Source organism: Aspergillus alliaceus, assembly GCF_009176365.1.
Source record: "Aspergillus alliaceus strain CBS 536.65 unplaced genomic scaffold BDW43scaffold_14, whole genome shotgun sequence".
NCBI lineage: Eukaryota > Fungi > Ascomycota > Eurotiomycetes > Eurotiales > Aspergillaceae > Aspergillus > Aspergillus alliaceus.
Genome location: NW_022474697.1, coordinates 636,595 through 653,299, shown reverse-complemented (window position 1 = coordinate 653,299; position 16,705 = coordinate 636,595). Strand labels below are relative to the sequence as shown.

General features: G+C 48.7%; 8 protein-coding genes across 8 annotated transcripts; 5 read left to right on the top strand and 3 right to left on the bottom strand.

Annotated features, from left to right (window-relative positions):
- Positions 1-63: 63 nt before the first annotated feature.
- On the top strand, positions 64-732 carry BDW43DRAFT_309876 (uncharacterized protein; the record flags this gene model as incomplete). The annotated part of the gene is made up of 1 exon (XM_032046790.1): positions 64-732. A coding segment is annotated over one exon (669 nt), but the record flags the coding sequence as incomplete, so codon positions are not given.
- Positions 733-1,189: 457 nt separating this feature from the next.
- On the top strand, positions 1,190-2,026 carry BDW43DRAFT_272260 (uncharacterized protein). Its single transcript, XM_032041521.1, has 3 exons — positions 1,190-1,537; positions 1,607-1,824; positions 1,897-2,026. Exons 1-3 carry the CDS (start codon positions 1,376-1,378, stop codon positions 1,904-1,906), a joined length of 390 nt encoding a protein of 129 aa, XP_031901884.1. The 5' UTR covers positions 1,190-1,375; the 3' UTR covers positions 1,907-2,026.
- Positions 2,027-2,030: 4 nt separating this feature from the next.
- gpi16 (GPI-anchor transamidase subunit GPI16) lies at positions 2,031-4,184 on the bottom strand. The gene is made up of 3 exons (XM_032041520.1): positions 3,609-4,184; positions 3,162-3,556; positions 2,031-3,109 (listed from the first exon to the last, which is right to left on the bottom strand). Exons 1-3 carry the CDS (start codon positions 3,965-3,967, stop codon positions 2,088-2,090), a joined length of 1,776 nt encoding a protein of 591 aa, XP_031901883.1. The 5' UTR covers positions 3,968-4,184; the 3' UTR covers positions 2,031-2,087.
- Positions 4,185-4,329: 145 nt separating this feature from the next.
- On the top strand, positions 4,330-5,433 carry BDW43DRAFT_49472 (LUC7 domain-containing protein). The gene is made up of 3 exons (XM_032050145.1): positions 4,330-4,425; positions 4,488-4,819; positions 4,869-5,433. Exons 1-3 carry the CDS (start codon positions 4,383-4,385, stop codon positions 5,328-5,330), a joined length of 837 nt encoding a protein of 278 aa, XP_031901882.1. The 5' UTR covers positions 4,330-4,382; the 3' UTR covers positions 5,331-5,433.
- Positions 5,434-5,722: 289 nt separating this feature from the next.
- Positions 5,723-8,562, bottom strand: BDW43DRAFT_49481 (putative PHD finger domain protein). Its single transcript, XM_032050146.1, has 2 exons — positions 7,825-8,562; positions 5,723-7,761 (listed from the first exon to the last, which is right to left on the bottom strand). Exons 1-2 carry the CDS (start codon positions 8,341-8,343, stop codon positions 5,833-5,835), a joined length of 2,448 nt encoding a protein of 815 aa, XP_031901881.1. The 5' UTR covers positions 8,344-8,562; the 3' UTR covers positions 5,723-5,832.
- A 732-nt stretch (positions 8,563-9,294) lies between these two features.
- BDW43DRAFT_49461 (uncharacterized protein) lies at positions 9,295-10,426 on the top strand. The gene has a single exon (XM_032050143.1). The coding sequence runs from the start codon at positions 9,430-9,432 to the stop codon at positions 10,264-10,266; it is 837 nt and encodes a 278-aa protein (XP_031901880.1). The 5' UTR covers positions 9,295-9,429; the 3' UTR covers positions 10,267-10,426.
- Positions 10,427-12,461, bottom strand: BDW43DRAFT_49463 (FF domain protein). Its single transcript, XM_032050144.1, has 2 exons — positions 12,312-12,461; positions 10,427-12,253 (listed from the first exon to the last, which is right to left on the bottom strand). Exons 1-2 carry the CDS (start codon positions 12,379-12,381, stop codon positions 10,587-10,589), a joined length of 1,737 nt encoding a protein of 578 aa, XP_031901879.1. The 5' UTR covers positions 12,382-12,461; the 3' UTR covers positions 10,427-10,586.
- A 125-nt stretch (positions 12,462-12,586) lies between these two features.
- pre9 (proteasome core particle subunit alpha 3) lies at positions 12,587-13,971 on the top strand. The gene is made up of 5 exons (XM_032041519.1): positions 12,587-12,747; positions 12,812-12,996; positions 13,062-13,480; positions 13,568-13,861; positions 13,946-13,971. Exons 1-4 carry the CDS (start codon positions 12,724-12,726, stop codon positions 13,705-13,707), a joined length of 768 nt encoding a protein of 255 aa, XP_031901878.1. The 5' UTR covers positions 12,587-12,723; the 3' UTR covers positions 13,708-13,861; positions 13,946-13,971.
- The last annotated feature ends 2,734 nt before the right edge of the window (positions 13,972-16,705 follow it).

The window sequence follows — 16,705 nt, the reverse complement described above, 5'->3', positions numbered from 1 at the left end:
TTTTTTTTTTTTTTTTTTTTTTTCCCCTTTGTACACAAGTGCAATCACTGATCATATCCTTAGCCAAAACTCACAGAGGAAGAACTTTCCCAACGTATTGCTGCCGCGAAGGAAAACGCTGCTAGAAAGGCGGCCGCCCATGCTCGCGCTGAAGCTGACCAGGCCTCCTTCCTGGAACGGGAGAAGGTTGCAGAAGAGAAGCGGCGCCAAGAACGCCAGAATCGCCGTGTGATGGATAACGAACGAGAGCGCAATCGGCAGCGAAAACTTCAGGCTTTGAACGGTAGAGAGTGGGACTCGCAGAAGCAGGAGGAAGACTATAATCCTCGCGGAGGTAGAGGGCAGTTTCGACGCGCAATGCATGGCGGTGTCTCTGGATACGTTAGACGAGACTTTGGAGATTCGCAGCCTAGTGAAGACACGGACAATCATCATCATAACGGCCACCGTGGCCGAGGTCGTGGTGGAAGAGGCGGCCGTGGACGCAACGGCCGCGGACCACGAGGAGACACTGCAGCACCTGAAGCCACAACGAATGGACTGGACAACACTGAGCAAAAGCCTGCACCCGCTCCGGTTATCGATAATGAAGCCGAATTTCCTTCCTTGCCCGGTGGCAGTAAGAAGGAGAGCACAGTCAAGACTGACACTACTACCGCCCAGCTCGAGGCCGTTTTATCACCGCTATCTGTCACCGGGGCTACATGGGCGGAGCAAGTTGAAAATAACTAAATGTCACTGTCACGAATTTCTATTGTTTCTTGATCATGTTTTGGAGGACCATTGTTATTGCATGCTACGGAATATTCCCCAAGTGATTGGTGTTCGCTGTTCTTAATCATTATTACACCTTGCTAAAGAGGGTTTGAATTACTTCTGCCGCCATTGGGTCACTAAAACCACCCATACCATTATATGGCCTTGAAGTCTATGTAATGCCTGTACATACATAGATCTGAATCCCATTATTGCTCTTGCCCTAATTACTAAAAATGGCAACGCTCATGTCTCCGATGACTCAGCGCCGTGGCGGCCAATGAGAAACGCAGTATGTGGTCATGATGATATCAGTGGTATCATTCATTTCATGAGTTTGTATACTTTGATGCAGTATAAACGGCACTTCTGCTCTGGCTATTCCTTGTAATTATTTAGACAACCATCACCTGCTTATATGTCATATGTAAGTCACAAACCATTACCACAAACACTCCTTTGAGCTTCCAAAATAACGGAACTATAATATACTTTATGATATCAGATCATTTCTATTTCCTCAACTATACACCCAACCCCCACCAAAATATAAACTAACCTCATCCCCAGACCCATAAACCACCATCTTTCCACACCCCCCCCTCCCACACGTCAAATAATGTCTGGAGAACATACCCACGCCAACCAACACCCCGTCACGGGAACCAGAGGCGGCGCCAGCGCCGAACCAACCCCGGCCAACAACGTCGGCGGCGGCCGAGGCTGGGGCGACACGGGATTCTTCAAGGGCGGAACAGACGAAGGACCCGGTCATATCTCCGTATGATGCTCTCCTATCCATGTGTTATCTAAATCTCCTAGCTTGATCGAACTAACTCGGTTTGCCTAGGGTAAAATCAAAACATCATACTCCTCTGCCAACGAATTCTCTAGTCTACGGGATCAGAAGAACATGGCAGAGCAGAATTTCATGGGACGGACTCATAGAGAAGCGGGGGAGAATGAGGGGACGTGTGCGACTGAGGATCATAGTTTTATGGAGCGGAAACCAGGTACACAGGATACTTTGCCGGGGTGGGAGAAGGCGAAGGATACCATGAGTAATATGTAAGTTTTCTTTTCTTTCTCTTCTTTACGTGGGAAGGGTGGGGGTTTGGTTGCTAACTTGGTTGACGCTAGATTTGGTTGAATGATGATAGGGTGTAAGTTGCATTTGAACTAAGGGAATTTGTCTATTTATTGGAGTTTGGTTGGCTTTGAAATATTTAGGGCAGTATAGTGAAGTCATAGGTGAGTTAGATGTCATGAGAATATTGCAAAAGACATAACATATGTGCATTATTGATTCCCTCCACGTGATGATAAGGCTACTATTCAACCTTGGAGCTCTTCCCCTTTATCCTATCTCGTAGAGCTACTACTTTACCGGCTAGCCGGCCCTTTAATGTCTGTGAATTGGCTGCGGCTGCCTCTTCTGCAGAGACGAAGCGACGGACCAAGAGGTTGAAGATGCTTCCAAATGCCAGAGCAATGACCGTACTGGTAAGGATGATCACATTGTACGGCATGCTGAAATCCGGGGTTGGGAGCGGCAAGAGAAGACTAGTCGTGCGCATGTAGGTTGGGTTCTTAGGCCCACCCAGCTTGATCACCGCTGGGGCAACGTTGAAGCCACGATTCGCGTCCGGTGGGTACTCGGTGTACCGTAAAATTGCCTTCTCGAAGTCATATGTAAGCGTCACGCTAGAAGCAGCAGGAACTGAGAGAGCTAGTTCGAATTGTGTACCGCGTTCTCTGTCGATCGCTGGCCGGTAGAAAGTCTCCTTGATGAGCTGCGAAGTGGGGGCTTGTCGGCGAACCCCATCACGTCCAGTGATTGTCGCTTGTAGCGTATGTATAAACGGCCGCAAGAACCAAGGGAGTGTTTCAAAATAGATGAAATCGACCGTGTCTGTAGCGGATGGATTATCAAAGATGATCCGCATGCCGCCTCGTTCCACGCCATGACCAACAATTGTTCGCTCTGCGCTTAACACAGGTTCGGCTAGAGGAACATGGGCTGTGGCTTCTTGCTCAGGCACGACCAGGTCGAATGCACTGGAGGGCTGTAGTGTGTAACAGCGAGCGAAGCCGTCCGGCTTCCTGATCTCGACCGCGCCTTCAGAGACAGCCACTCCTCGTTCGTGTGGTACACGCAAGCAAACAGTTTCTTCAGAGCTTTGGCTATCACCCAAGGGGCAAACGCCGCTGACAGTCCGCCCAAAGATTTCGCTCAGGCTCCAACCTCCTTCGGAAGTTTTGTCCAAAGGATAACAGGTATCGTCTGAGTGATATGGCTTAGATGTATCGCAGACAAGCTGATCATTATTAACCGGTCGTGGAATTGGATTGTCTAAAAACCGTTAGGAGCTTTCGTCGAAGACAAGCACGTTTGTTGAACTCACCTCGAGGGCGTTTCGACCTTTCAAGATCAAGCACAATGTCCACAGTTTGGTCGATTTGGATGAGACAATCATCCGACTGAGAGCAGATAGGACGTATATCGACCGACATGCTTTGCCAAGATGCATCAAACAATTTGTGTCCATCAAGCAGACTGGCAACACCGGCCTTGCCCTTGCATGGTAGTAGTTTCAAAAAAGGCGTTAGATTCTCCGTACAGACAACTTCACCCGGAAGCGTTCCATGCAGGAGATGTAAGTTACTCGAGGGTGAATGATCTCCGGTGGGGGCGAATGATGCAACAGGTCGAGTAGTCCGAGTCGAGTCGATGAAGTTGAGCGATGCGCAGAACAGACCGGACAGAGATTGGGTCAGAGTAATCCATCTCGCGAACGCCCTGGATACTGATCAGCACATGCATTCTAAGCAATGAACGGTGTCACACGTACTCTTGATCATCTGCTGCATCAATCCATGCCCACAGTTCAACGCCCGTGTTTCCTTCCTTCACTCCATTCCAGGGACGCGAACCCCAGCTTTGAGCATCCCATCTTCCCGTGGTGAATCGTAGGTGTAACTCTTTCGTGTGAGCATGTTGCAATATTTGACCTAGCGCACGGGGAAAGTGGCGATAATTCCGCCCATCAAAGGATTCCTGCGAAGCATTGCTTCGGAAATTGAAGGATGCCAACAAGGACGACTGCGGCAGTGGCTGTAAGACGAGGCTCTCATGGTAGTCCGATGCCGCGGAGGTGAGCGAGGACAACGCCACAAGGAGAGATAGTGAAAGTAAAGAAAGGACAATCATTCCGTCATGCTTGCCAGCGAAAAGTTTTCAAGCACTGTTGTAATGTAATTGATATCTCCGAGATCAAGCCATGCACGGGTGGTAGTAAGATCCCCGAACCGACGGTGGCATAGGATAGCGCTTGGGGAAGGTAATAGCTTGGACCGGACCTTGCAATCGGAGGAAGCCGTTATTAAATCGAAATTAATTGCAATGCCTAGTAGTTCTTTAGTAGTTTCATTAGGCCATAGCTCTGCTCATGGCTCTTCTATGGCATCTGGACTATTACCGAAAGGGGGTAGATAACCTTCCTAAGCGCAGCCGCGTTTAGCGCCACTCCGCAGAATAATCGTCTCTCGTTCATCGCAACAGCTCTCATTTACGTACAATCCCCACTCTTTTTGCACGAACATCCTCTTCTCGGAGTCATTGCATCATGGCGGCGGAACAGAGAAAGCTACTTGAGCAGCTCATGGGAGGTAAGCTAGCTCTCTAAGAAAAATACACGGCTAGAACCTAGCTAACAGAAATCTTCTCGTAGCGGACCAGCTCATGGGCACTGGTGCTCCCTCTCGCAATGCTCAACTTTCCATTACCGATTCGAAAGTTTGTCGCTCATACCTTGTCGGTACATGTCCACATGATCTCTTCACCAATACCAAGCAAGATCTTGGCCCTTGCCCCAAGGTGCATAGCGAAGGGCTGAAGACGGAGTACGAGACAGCTTCGGCCGCGGAAAAAGCCAAATGGGGTTTCGATTTCGACTATATGAGAGACATGCAAAAGTACATTGACGATTGTGACCGGAGGATTGATTCAGCACAGCGACGGTTGGAGAAGACTCCGGATGAAATCCGCCAGACTAATAACCTTGTAAGCATTGCTTTCTCGCGAACTGAAGCTAGATGTTGACTTTTGATAGCTTAAACAAATCTCCGATTATTCTAAAACGATCAATGGCGGCCTGCTTGAGATTTCCGTCCTCGGCGAAACGGGCTCCGTCGCGCAGGCGTACAATGAATTACACAAGATCCGCACAGCCAAACACCAGAAGGAAACGTGCGAACGCGAATTGAAGAACCTGCAGGACACCTCCGGTCCGTCAGGCCACCAGAAGCTACAGGTTTGCGATGTCTGCGGCGCATATTTGAGTCGCCTTGACAACGACCGTCGATTGGCGGATCATTTCTTCGGTAAAATGCATATGGGTTATTCAGATATGCGCAAGACGTTCAAGAGACTTAGCGAGGAACTTAAGGGGAGACCACCGCCAGTCCGTCATCACGATGATGAGGATGGTGGCTGGGGTGGACGCTCAGGTGGTGGAAGAGGACCTCGGTATGGTGGTGGCGGCGGTTACAAGAAGCGTGGTGGACGGTGGTGATAATGAATTTTCTTTTCCTTCCACTCCGCTGGATTTGCATAGCGCAGGCGTTATTCTTTCTATCAGGATGTTATGAATTGCCATATGTGTTAATAGGGACAAAGTACTAGTCTTGAAAATCCAAATCCGGGCCGTATTCTGCAATTTTTTTATTGATCCACAATGTGCCCGCTTGCTCAAGTCGCATGCTACATGGCAATGGCACGAAATTAATGAGATTCCTAAACTATGTGAACTGTTTGAATGGAGTATATAGGCCCGCGTTGACACAAAGTAAAACATAAATGAGTTGGCCGGCAAGAATTGAATTGAGTAGAGGAAAAGCAAAAAAATAAAGTATTCATCGCTGTGCTGGAAACCCGTCGTGAAAAGAAAAGATAACGACCCAATATCCGATTTTTTCCTTCCCAGTAAAAGGAACAGCAGTACAACACAGACACCATGTCCAAAATGAACCTAAGGAAAAGAACAGGTGATTACTATACAGTCGTATTATAGCCATCTACTTCGCATTTTGCTGTAGACCATGGCCATTCGTCGTAGCCTGGACCAACTCCTGCATTAATATTTCGTAATTCAAGGCTGTTTCCGGCCGTCGTAACATGATATCGCGGACGACGCTCAGCTGGGAGACATCCGCGTTTGGTGCTTGTTGTAAGAGCTGCTGAATGGCTGGAGAACTAGCCTGAGAACCCAATACTTGGACGGCGGCTGCAAGACCAATGACTGGGGCCTGATTCTGGGGCGTTGGGGTTTGGTACGGCGCAAACTGGGCGGCATGTTGAGGATGCTGGTGCTGGAACTGGGGCTGTTGACCATACGGAGAATGTGCCAACGGCGTGCCATCGAAATTTGACGGCGCTGGTGTGATTTGAGACACAGGCCTTGGACCAGGGGTCGTGAATTGTGAATGTTGAGGTGTCGCCGGACTTGCAGAAGCCATTGGCTCCTGGCTTGGAAGGTGCGATGAAGGCTGTACTGAAGGAGGATTCGATTCACCAGTCTTTACGGCGAAAACGACAAGTAGAACCCGCTCTGGAATTGGATCCTCCAAAGAATTATTTTCCAAGAGTTCGATAAACTCTGGTTTCTCAGTCGATCCAGCCTCGACAGGAATGAGATAAGTATCCTTGACAGCGGACAGTGGATGTTTCCCAACCACACCGTATCTCTTGCGATCGGCAAAATAGTTGAAGAGCCTATCGAAGCCTGCCTGCTCTTTCGGTAACTCAGGTTTGCGTATACAGATAACCGACACATCTGTCGAAGTGCTAAAACGCAGGTTGCAAAGATACTCGCTAGCCAGTTGGATGTCAATCCTTCCATCCACTAGCAATGTTGAGGGCGCGAGCTGAGCCCAGGGGATTCGTCCACAGAGGTCAGCACCGCCAACGTGTCTGGCCGACGAGGAAAACTCGGCAATAGGGTTCATGACAACCTTGCCACGCCAAACTGCTCCTTCATCATGATAATCCTTCGGCGAGTAAGGAGGCGATTCCGGTTCATCGTCCCTCAGAAGTTGATCGATCTCTGCATCGGCCTGAGCCCTTCCAGTGGGTAATGGCTGTCGGATATGGGTGGCTACCTCCGGAAACACTTGCTCGTGGTCTGTACCGCCAGGAGAGTGAGCTCTGGGCGGGAAATGCCGGTCGTGAGAAATCCCATCGGTTGGTTTGCTCTCCGGTGTCTGTTGGCGACCGGGTTTCCGAGCGGCATCGCCTTCAGCAGACTGTTGAGGACCAGGGCTCTGGCTGCCATCGGCATCGGCTAAGCTTCGACGTGGAGCAGCGGAGAAAACGGGCTCGCTGGAAACATTCTGATTATCATCCTCAACCAGTTCCTCGCCTTTATGGGTGCGCCTGATCCGTGGTCCTTGGTCTTGGACAATAATATGCTGCCTTTCGGCTTCGCGCTTGATCTCGGCATCCTTCTGTTGCAGTTCTTCACTTGCCATGTCTTGAGAGCTCATCTTAGAGAGTGTATCTGGGAGTAAACTACCTACGAGCAGACGATCCCGTAGAGAAGAGTTCTTCTTTACGTTGAACAAGATCGTCCGCAATTGTGCTTTATACGGCTCTGTGGTCTCTCCAGATCCTCCGCAGAAATTCTGATACATTGCATTCTCGATTGAGAGAGCGAGTTGCCGTGCGACCTCCCCCGCTGACTTCCCATCCTGCAAGCTGTAGGAACCTCGCTTCCGGGCCTCAGAAATCTGATCTACAAATAACTTGACCAGAGCACTGGCTGCACTTCTCCGAGCAGGATTTGAAATTTCTTCCACAGTCTTTACACCTTCAACCACTGCCGTTTCTGCGGTAGAGTTTTGGCGCCGAGGCTGCTCCTTAGCTTCATCCTTTACTTGGGTTGGTTCTGTAGTAGGGGTCACAGTGTCTTTTGGAGGAGAGACCTTCTGTTGTTTCGATTTCGGCGTCTGGAAGACAAAATGGTTAGTGGACAGAGGGAATTGTGGGGAGTGGTTATATAGAGCGCTTACCGGTTCGGGTGTTGACGCTTCCTGATGCTCATCAAACTTACGCTTTTGTGCACTGGTCGATGGGGTATCGGGGACGGCACCATTTCCCTCAGCAACCAGTGTGACCGATGACGGCACTGGGGGAGCCGGAGGCGATGGAGCAGCAGCAGTAGGAGCAGGGGTAGGGGTAGTAGCAGAGGTAGGAGCAGGAGCAGGAGCAGGGGTCGAAGAGGTTGCTGTACGTGCTGGAGTATTCATCTCGGGTTTGGGCTCAGGTTTGGGTTCGCTAGGCCTGCCTCGCCTGCCACCCTTTTTACCTTTTCTGCGGCGCGATGCTTTCTTCTCCTCAGCTTCCTTGCGTCTCTTTTCCGCTGCCTCCTCCCAAGGCTTTTCACCACGCGCAATCTTATCTAGGAGAACCTTATGGTTTTCAGGCTTGCATATCTCACAAAAGTACTCATCAGGTACCTCGCCTTTCGCAAATGTAAGACCCATGCAGTCATTATGTTGCCAGGCTGAACACCGATCGCAGCAAATCATATCACGTTCAACGTCCTCCTCCTCCTCATATTCACCACAGATACATCGAATGATCTCTTCCTCTTCGCTCGGGGCAGGGGTCGGCTCGACGGAGGGCTTCGGTGGCTTTTCCTTCGGCTGCGCTTTCGACTTGGGCTTTTTCGCGGGTGTCTCAGGGATAAGGTCGAGGTTCTTGTGCTGACCCTTGGTCGAACGACCTGATCGTCGCGGTTCTTCTGAAGTTGACGTTAGCTTGCTATTCAGATTGTTATCTGCTTTCAACCGCCACTCCACTCCTATGTGGACTGACGTATTGTCCGCAAGATCGTGGTTACTATAGCTTACCGGCCATGATGATATATAGTGATAAGAGTTTTCTACGGTGCGATGTAGAGTAACCTGGGACAAGCGCCACCCAAATCTCGTTCTACGGCATCAGAGAGTTCGCGTAATACACAAGGGAAGACACTGGACAGTGGCACTGTTGCTTGGTCCACACAGGTATTACTTTATCTTCTCAATTTGTTCCAAAGACTTATTTAAGGCACAACGCGTAGCGACAGCATGTAGCACCAGACACGGGTGTTAAGAGTTTGATGAGTTCCTCTTCTCGCGCGCAGCGTGAATGCTTGGCGTGAGTGGGGTCGCGTGAGCGTTGTTTGATGCTGGCTGAGATTTATAGATATGTTCTGTAATCTGACGATACCAAATGGGCAACTGAGCGACTGAGTAATGACTTCGGATGACTTTGGCGACAGTAAAGTTGACAAGGAGGCGGATGAGGAGATGGGGAAGTGGAAGTTAGGAAGGAGGAGAATTAAGGAATGGAAACGGAGTCGCGGTCGCCGGATGAGTCAGCAGACACGTGAATCCGGTGATGCGGCTCGGCGGGGAGCTCTTGGCACGACGCCAACAGGGTTCCTCTTCATTGCGCGTGTATTCATTGAAAGGTATCCATCCCCACATAGAGTTGTGCATTTTCATGATCGCCCTGCATCGGACATTAGTCTCCCCTAACTGCCATATTCTTCAGCACCGTTTTATGACTAGCTAAGCAGAATAAAAGGAAAGGAGAAAGGAAAAAAAAATAAAACGCAAAAAATTACTATGGCAGATGTTCGATCTTTACTTCGAAATGAACTGGCTTCCCGGAAGGGCTCGAATCAGACAGGGAAAGCGGCGACAACAACAACAACAACAACAACAACAACAACAACAACAACAAACCGTGTTATCAAGAAGCGGAAGGTAGATCCCGAGGATGATTTGACGCGCAAGAAGATGAGACATGCGATCGCAAATGCGGATCCGCAGTCTGCAAATCTCCATCCCGTACAGCCACCGAGTGCCCAGTCCTTCGATGAAGACACTGAGCTCCCGGAGCGGGATACTGCAGGTCCAGAATCCCCATCAGACGCAGAAGAAGTCGAGCAAGCGACAGTTCAAGTCAGCACACAACTGCCTGAGTCGAAAAACACTGCCGAACAATCTCAGAATATTGATGAAGATGAATGGGCTGCTTTTGAGCGCGAGGTAGCGGCCCCAAGCCGGGCACCGCAAGCTCCCGCTGCGGTTGCGGCAGAGGCAACAATATCAGCGGCGCCTATTTCTGCCGAGCAGCTTGCAGCTCAGCAAGAGAAGGAAAATGAAACAACAGCCCGTGGTCGTGAGGCTGAAGTCGAAGGCGAACGCGAAGATGCAGCTCGGTTCTTAGAAGATGAGTTCGACGAGATGGAACAACTAGAGGAGCGGGTTAGACGGTTGAAGCACAAACGCGAAGAGCTAAGGAATATGAGAGCCATGGAGGATAAAGACGCCCACTCGATGGATGGCACAACCACTGCCATTACTCCGTCAGGAGAGCATAAAAAGAGCCAGGAAGATGACGATGACGACGACGACGATGACGACGACGACGACTGGGACAACTGGAGATTCAGGTAACAGACCGGAAAGAATCAAATTAGGAAAACGGAAAGGTGTCATTTCATACAAAGGGAGGTCTCGAACTTTTCATAATTACATTGATACCCCATGATATACGAAGTCGCACAAAAGTGTTCTCTAATGTGTCATACATGACTCAACTCCAAGGCTGGCGTCCTGTCTGTTTTTTTATCCATTAGGTAGGTAGGTATTACCTGCCATGTTATCTACGTTGACCAATAATTTGTCTGAAAAGATGGAAGGAAATGATCTGGTGATATAGCCATGAATGTCAGCGGCCGCTGTTGGCTAGACAATAGCAATTGAATGAATCTGTACTATATATCACTTTCCATCCTGGGTTCACCATCTGCTGGGACCTCATGGTCTGCCTCTACGTGGCTTCGTAGACCTGCCTTACCGACTTTCATGGCCTCCTCAATCTCCGCCTCCCCTTCCCTTAGAAGGTTCCTACTATGAGTAAGATCGCCCCGTTGCTTCCGCTTGTCCTCTTGCACTTGCTTCTCTCGTTCCGCTAAAGCCTTTTCACGTTTTTCGCGCTCCAACCTCTTCCTTTTGACTTCTTCTCGTTGCTCAGCAGACATTTCTTCACCCTGCTCTGGTGCCGGCGGCAAAGTAGATATATAGGTTTCGATCAGGGGGTCGCGGACTTTGGGAGAGAGGGAAATATATCTGATATCGGTAATGATAGTTGGAGGGAGGGCTTTCAGGTTTGACGAGCGATTCAACTCAAGCAGCGGGACGGATTTCAACAAGGCAGAGAGGTCAGACTTGCGAGTGCTTTCCGGTAGTTTCAACCGTGACATTAGGTCACGATAGATTTTCTCTCGATCTTTATCCGACAGTTTCGTGTCTTTCATTTCGGGCTCCTTGCGATACTTGCGTTTGAATTCTGGCCAGTATAGTTTGGGAGTTGCGTGCGCTTCAAGGAAAGCTAAGTATTTGATGCGCGGGTCCTTTTTCTCTTGCTTCTCTTTCTGCTCCTTAAGCACCCGTATCCGGTCACGGCTCCAATTAGACCAAACTTCGCGGCGTGTTTTCATATTTGGGAGGACGGTGTAACGTGAATCCTCTATAATCCGTCCTTCTTCAATAATGTTCTCCCAGGTTGTATATGGGTTAATGTGATAATCATCAAGAAGATCGCGGAAAAGAGCAGTGGCGTCTTCTTCTGTAAGTGGCAGCCCCTCGGCACCTTCTTCCCAGCCGTCCTCGCCTGGCTCGCCATATTCTCCAGGATCAAGCCCATATTCCTCTCCCATTGCGGCGAGTTGGTACTCGATATCTTCTTCTGTGAACTCTAAATGTTGCTGCTGATCGCCGTCTCCCCTCATTCTTGGCCGCTTAGAAGGATGGTCCTCGTCTTCTCCCTCGCTATCTGTTACTTCCACTTCCTCGTATTCATCGCTTTCCTCACCCGCTTCTGCAGCCGGAGCAACCTCCTTCTGCTCCTTATGCTGTTGGTCGGACGGTTCGGATCCCCTTTCCAACACAGACTGTTCGTCATCAATGCCTTCACCGCGCTCCTCCCTCTCTTTCTTTTGTCTTTCTAAACGATCGTACTCGACAACGCCTTTCAATACCTCCGGGGGAATCTTCCAAAAGCTTTCATTTGTTTCAGGGTTATGGACGAATCTCCTCCCGAGTTTGGTTTTAACGAGCACCCATGGTGCACAGCCAGGGAGGGAATGTTTGGACTTTGGCCTATCTTCTGGTCCTCTATTCCTGCGGCCGTTATAGCCTCTTCCTCCGCGAAAACCACCCCGAGATTGACCATGGTGAGATGTTCCCTGGGATGATGCGCTAAGTCCAAACCCTTGGGGTGCATAAGGAGTCGAGGAAAATGGGGGTAAAGTATCCGGGGTAAGATAAGGAGCGTTGTAAGCGGTATCTGATGCCGGGGTCGGTTGGGATGGGACTGGCAACGCCTGGGGTCTAGTGTAGGTGGACTGTTTTGTTTGCGAGTTATAGTAATATAAGTGACCTACGCACTGTCAGATAATAGAACGTTCACGGCAATGCAGGCGACAAGTGTGACGAACCCGTAGGAGCTCTATGTTCGGTCCATCCCGGAGGTAATGGAGGGGGAGGGGTATAGGTGGATTTGAGCATTGTGATCGCGATACACGGAGATCCGTAATTTCGACAGATTGTTATTTCTAGAATTTCATATTTATGGATGATGGTGTTAAATTGTTCTTGTCGCAGAGAGATTTTGCGGCAGTCGAGAGAGCTTCGCATAGAAACTAAGGCGTGGGCCCGAGCTTGGCAAAGCCGCTGGACGCGCAGGGCGAGTTGCCTGGTCACTGACTGTCACTTTGGAGCTCACCCCAACCCACCCTACACAGCTTATCCATAGCCCATTCCTCATCACAACCTCCATTTCCCTCAACTTCACCCATCAATAAAGCCTTCTTTCCTTTTCACTCGTCCCGCTTTTATTTCAGATTCGATATGTCACGAAGATACGATTCTAGGGTACGCTCATTCCGTAATCCTGTTCGCCCGGAAGCTCTAACTAACCGACGACGCTGTTTGATAGACTACCATCTTCTCCCCCGAAGGTCGCCTCTATCAGGTCGAATATGCGCTTGAAGCAATTTCGCACGCCGGCACGGCTCTAGGAATTCTGGCCAAAGATGGGATCGTTCTTGCAGCGGAGAAGAAGGTCACTAGCAAGTTGCTAGAGCAAGATACCTCTGCGGAGAAACTTTACACTCTGAATGAGTACGGATGATCTTCTTTGCGGACATTTTACTATAACGCTGTCCAAAAGCTAATTTTCCGGGCAGTAACATGATCTGTGCAGTGGCAGGTATGACGGCAGATGCAAACATCCTAATCAACTACGCCCGACAAGCCGCCCAGCGTTATCTTCTCACCTACAACGAAGAAATCCCTTGCGAGCAACTGGTTCGCCGACTGTGTGATCTGAAACAGGGATATACCCAGCATGGTGGTCTTCGTCCATTTGGTGTCTCGTTCATCTACGCAGGTTACGACCCTCTTCGGGAATTCCAGTTGTACCAGAGCAACCCCAGTGGTAACTACGGTGGCTGGAAAGCTACTAGCGTGGGAGCTAACAATGCAAGTGCACAAAGTCTGCTCAAGCAAGATTACAAGGAGGACTGTGACTTGAAGGAGGCCTGTGCCATGGCCGTCAAGGTCTTGAGCAAGACTATGGATTCGACTAAGTTAAGTAGTGAGAAGAGTAAGTTGTGGTGCTTTGTTTCCCCCGCGTCGCCTTCATTCTCTCTAGGACGACCCAGCGAACATTACTAAATTTGTCTTTTCACAGTCGAATTCGCAACGGTGGGAAAGACTCAGGAAGGAAAGGTTTACCACCACTTGTGGAATGCTGATGAGATTAATGCTCTACTGAAGCAGCATGGGCTTGCTAAAGTCGATGATGAGCCCGAGGCGGGCGACATTAAATGATGAGAGAATGTTCCTTATTCAGTTACTCGATCAAGATAATCCCATACTGCTTCCTTTGAAAATCTTCTATCAAATATAGAATTAAGAAAAAAAAAAAAGAAAAAAATAGGGAAACGAAAAAGAAAAGAAATCCGAAGCTCCGGTCCTGTACTGCATACAATCATAAGCCCGTGAAAGCATATGTTGCTGAGACAAGTGTCGAAACCATAGAGAATGGGGATGGAAGTAATTACCGCCACATATGAAGCGTAACTAAAGTTGTCCGCTAGTGACGTGGCAGCCGGCGACGTCAATTTGCGCAAACACACACCCGAGCCCTTATGTTGGCTCTCGTATTCTCCATGCCAATTCGATCAAATCTGCTGCAGAGAAGTCAAGATCAATGGTCCACGTAGCTTCGAAGGCCCGGCTGCATTGGGCGCTTGAATGATGTTGAGCATGTATGGAGGGTTTCGCCCAAATGTTCCCCATATATAAGTAATCCCCAGAGTTCATTCACTCCTACTCGCAGTCTTACCGAAGGATCATGAAGGAGATTGCCATATACAACACGGGCTACTGTTCTGGTTCTATCGAATGAGTACCGACTTTGATGGTGGACGACATTTTGGTTCGCTGGAAGCTCTCGACAAAATGCGTCAGACAGGCTCGGTGGCGAAGCCATTATCGACGGGTGGATATCAGCGCCATTTGAAATGCATGAGAGAAGGACGGCATTTGAATATACCGAGGGCTGTTCGTCTTAAGGGCTTCAAGATGAATTTGGGGTGGGGGATTGACCAAACCCGAACTAAACCCAATCTGTGTCAGTTCACGTGAGTACATACAATGGGCGTGGGGTGTCAAACATTCATACTAGAAACAATCAAACGCCCTCCCCTCAATCCAGTGACGTTGATGTCAGGATACTTATCGCAAATTAGCAAGATGTCTATACCAAGCATCTCAGGACTATAAAATACTTTTCTGTCTTGGTATCTCACCCAATGCCTCTTAGCACTTATTACAATTGCTTATATATGGGGTAATTGACTATCCTTATCGGCGAAGCGCTCACCAAGAGTATAGGCGCTTATTGAGTGGAACTGGTCATCGAGGATGCCACACGAGACGCAAGATTTGCGGGAAACGGGACACTTCATTGGGCTTCATACTTAATCGACAACAGGTTTTACATTAATCCAAACTTTTCCTCCAATCATCAGATGGGTTTGTTTTCAGTTTGATGGAAACAGCCCAGTATGATGACACAGCTAACGAGCCACATGAGCAGAATGACACATGATTGTGAGACACAAAATTATCACACTGAAATTAGGATTGAAATCCAAAGAGATTGCAAATAAGGGAATCTAAAAAAAAAAGAAAAAGAAAAGGGAAATCCAGCTCCAGTTCGCCAGCGCCATAAAACCCCCCTATTTACTAAGAACCCGCATTTCAATTCAGTGCTTTTCGTCGATCTTCACGTTCCCTCTGAAGTTGGCGGATCTCTTTGTCAAGTTCCATTACGAGCTTCTGTGATCGATCTATGGAGGCTACAAGAGTGCCTCCCTCTCGTGTCCACCGGTTCAACCGTTCCAACTCGGCGCTTCGCCGCCGAAATTTGGTTTCAATCTTTTCACAGAGACGGCATTGTGTCGACTCAAACTCGGTCGTGTTGACAAGTCTCATACCGCAAGTCTCGCCAGTACGGTATTCGTAATTGCAACGGTGAGCGAAACTGGTCCAACTCCAGTCTCCGCATGCAAATCTTTTCTGGTTGTAAAAACACATGCCTATCAAATCAGCCAGGGAAAGCATGTCCAGGGTTATGATCAAACTCACTTGTACCTGGTGCAGTTTCGCCGTTTCACCTTCTGCCTTATATTCTATTGGCTCGATCCTGTGGCCCTACCGCCCTTCGAATATTTGATAGGCTAGGCTTGAACAAAGCCTATTGACCTCTGATGGAAGTTTTAAACGTTGAAACGCGTTATATCAAGAACAAGACTTGATGTCTTATGAAATTGTTCGAGGAGATCTAGTTTGAAACGATTATTGATCCAGATAGCATCAAGCTGAAGGATCGTTGGTCCTATTTATGTTTCGTGAGCAGCTCCCTATGTTACTGCTCAGCCAGTTCTTGTTCCTATGCCCATTCATTGTCGATCAATGCCTTCGGCGTGTAATGGCTTATCGTCCACAGCATTCTACCATCACATTCGCATCACTTCCCTTGAATGCTTCTTGCGGTTGGCTACAACAAGTTTGCCCAACAGTGGAGACACGAGATGCCCGCAACATTCCTTTTTCGGTATGATTGTAATCAGTCGGTGCTTCATGAATGCATGCACCCTGATGTCGTGGCGGAATCATCTATTCTGCCTCAAGTTGAATATCCGAAAATCCCTCATCACGAATCGATGTTTCGCTGTCCTAGCTTGGCTTGGACTGCCCTTGCTGCCTTGGGTGCTGAATCAATCATCCCCGCTTCATCTAAGCGTCCATGTTTCGTATGAAGCCATCGTTCGTGAACCGCATGCTTTTATCCTTGTTGAGTTAAAGCTTCTGCAAGTTCAGTCACCCTTCTGCCAGCTGTCATGCCGTCTTACATTGGAGCATTTTTTTTTGCATTCAGGGGCAACCCAGCTTCCCTAACTTAGAGAGAGGGAGACAAGGAGAAAAATACACTCCTATTTTGCAGTACCTTTATGGTTCGTCAGAGATCGCCTCCTACATGTATATGTGACTTTTCACTAACGATTGACGACCAATTAGCTCAGACGGTCTGTTTTCTACTCCATGGTGTTAGGTATTTGGGTATTTTATTCTTACCGAATAATGAAATCAAGCCTGGTGAGACATTCCACTGTATTGCCATCCTTTTTTGATTTTTAATTTTTTATTTACTTCTTTTCTTTCTCTTTCCTTTTTTTTTTGGTCTGTTCGGTTGCTGGTAGTGCTTCCAATGAGACTTGATGTCCGTATCTGGTTGCAACCCTACCTTACCCTCCTTCAT

Excerpts from the sequence above, each read along its gene's own strand:
- BDW43DRAFT_272260 (XM_032041521.1), top strand. The coding sequence starts at position 1,376 with ATGTCTGGAGAACATACCCACGCCAACCAACACCCCGTCACGGGAACC. Across the intron at positions 1,538-1,606 it reads AAGGACCCGGTCATATCTCC|GGTAAAATCAAAACATCATA; the intron begins GTATGATGCTCT and ends CGGTTTGCCTAG.
- gpi16 (XM_032041520.1), bottom strand. The coding sequence starts at position 3,967 with ATGATTGTCCTTTCTTTACTTTCACTATCTCTCCTTGTGGCGTTGTCC. Across the intron at positions 3,557-3,608 it reads GATGCAGCAGATGATCAAGA|GGCGTTCGCGAGATGGATTA; the intron begins GTACGTGTGACA and ends ATCAGTATCCAG. Across the intron at positions 3,110-3,161 it reads AAGGTCGAAACGCCCTCGAG|ACAATCCAATTCCACGACCG; the intron begins GTGAGTTCAACA and ends AACGGTTTTTAG.
- BDW43DRAFT_49472 (XM_032050145.1), top strand. The coding sequence starts at position 4,383 with ATGGCGGCGGAACAGAGAAAGCTACTTGAGCAGCTCATGGGAG. Across the intron at positions 4,426-4,487 it reads ACTTGAGCAGCTCATGGGAG|CGGACCAGCTCATGGGCACT; the intron begins GTAAGCTAGCTC and ends ATCTTCTCGTAG. Across the intron at positions 4,820-4,868 it reads TCCGCCAGACTAATAACCTT|CTTAAACAAATCTCCGATTA; the intron begins GTAAGCATTGCT and ends GACTTTTGATAG.
- BDW43DRAFT_49481 (XM_032050146.1), bottom strand. The coding sequence starts at position 8,343 with ATGATTTGCTGCGATCGGTGTTCAGCCTGGCAACATAATGACTGCATG. Across the intron at positions 7,762-7,824 it reads AAGCGTCAACACCCGAACCG|ACGCCGAAATCGAAACAACA; the intron begins GTAAGCGCTCTA and ends TTTGTCTTCCAG.
- BDW43DRAFT_49461 (XM_032050143.1), top strand. The coding sequence starts at position 9,430 with ATGGCAGATGTTCGATCTTTACTTCGAAATGAACTGGCTTCCCGGAAG.
- BDW43DRAFT_49463 (XM_032050144.1), bottom strand. The coding sequence starts at position 12,381 with ATGCTCAAATCCACCTATACCCCTCCCCCTCCATTACCTCCGGGATGG. Across the intron at positions 12,254-12,311 it reads CGAACATAGAGCTCCTACGG|GTCACTTATATTACTATAAC; the intron begins GTTCGTCACACT and ends GACAGTGCGTAG.
- pre9 (XM_032041519.1), top strand. The coding sequence starts at position 12,724 with ATGTCACGAAGATACGATTCTAGG. Across the intron at positions 12,748-12,811 it reads CACGAAGATACGATTCTAGG|ACTACCATCTTCTCCCCCGA; the intron begins GTACGCTCATTC and ends GCTGTTTGATAG. Across the intron at positions 12,997-13,061 it reads AAACTTTACACTCTGAATGA|TAACATGATCTGTGCAGTGG; the intron begins GTACGGATGATC and ends TTTTCCGGGCAG.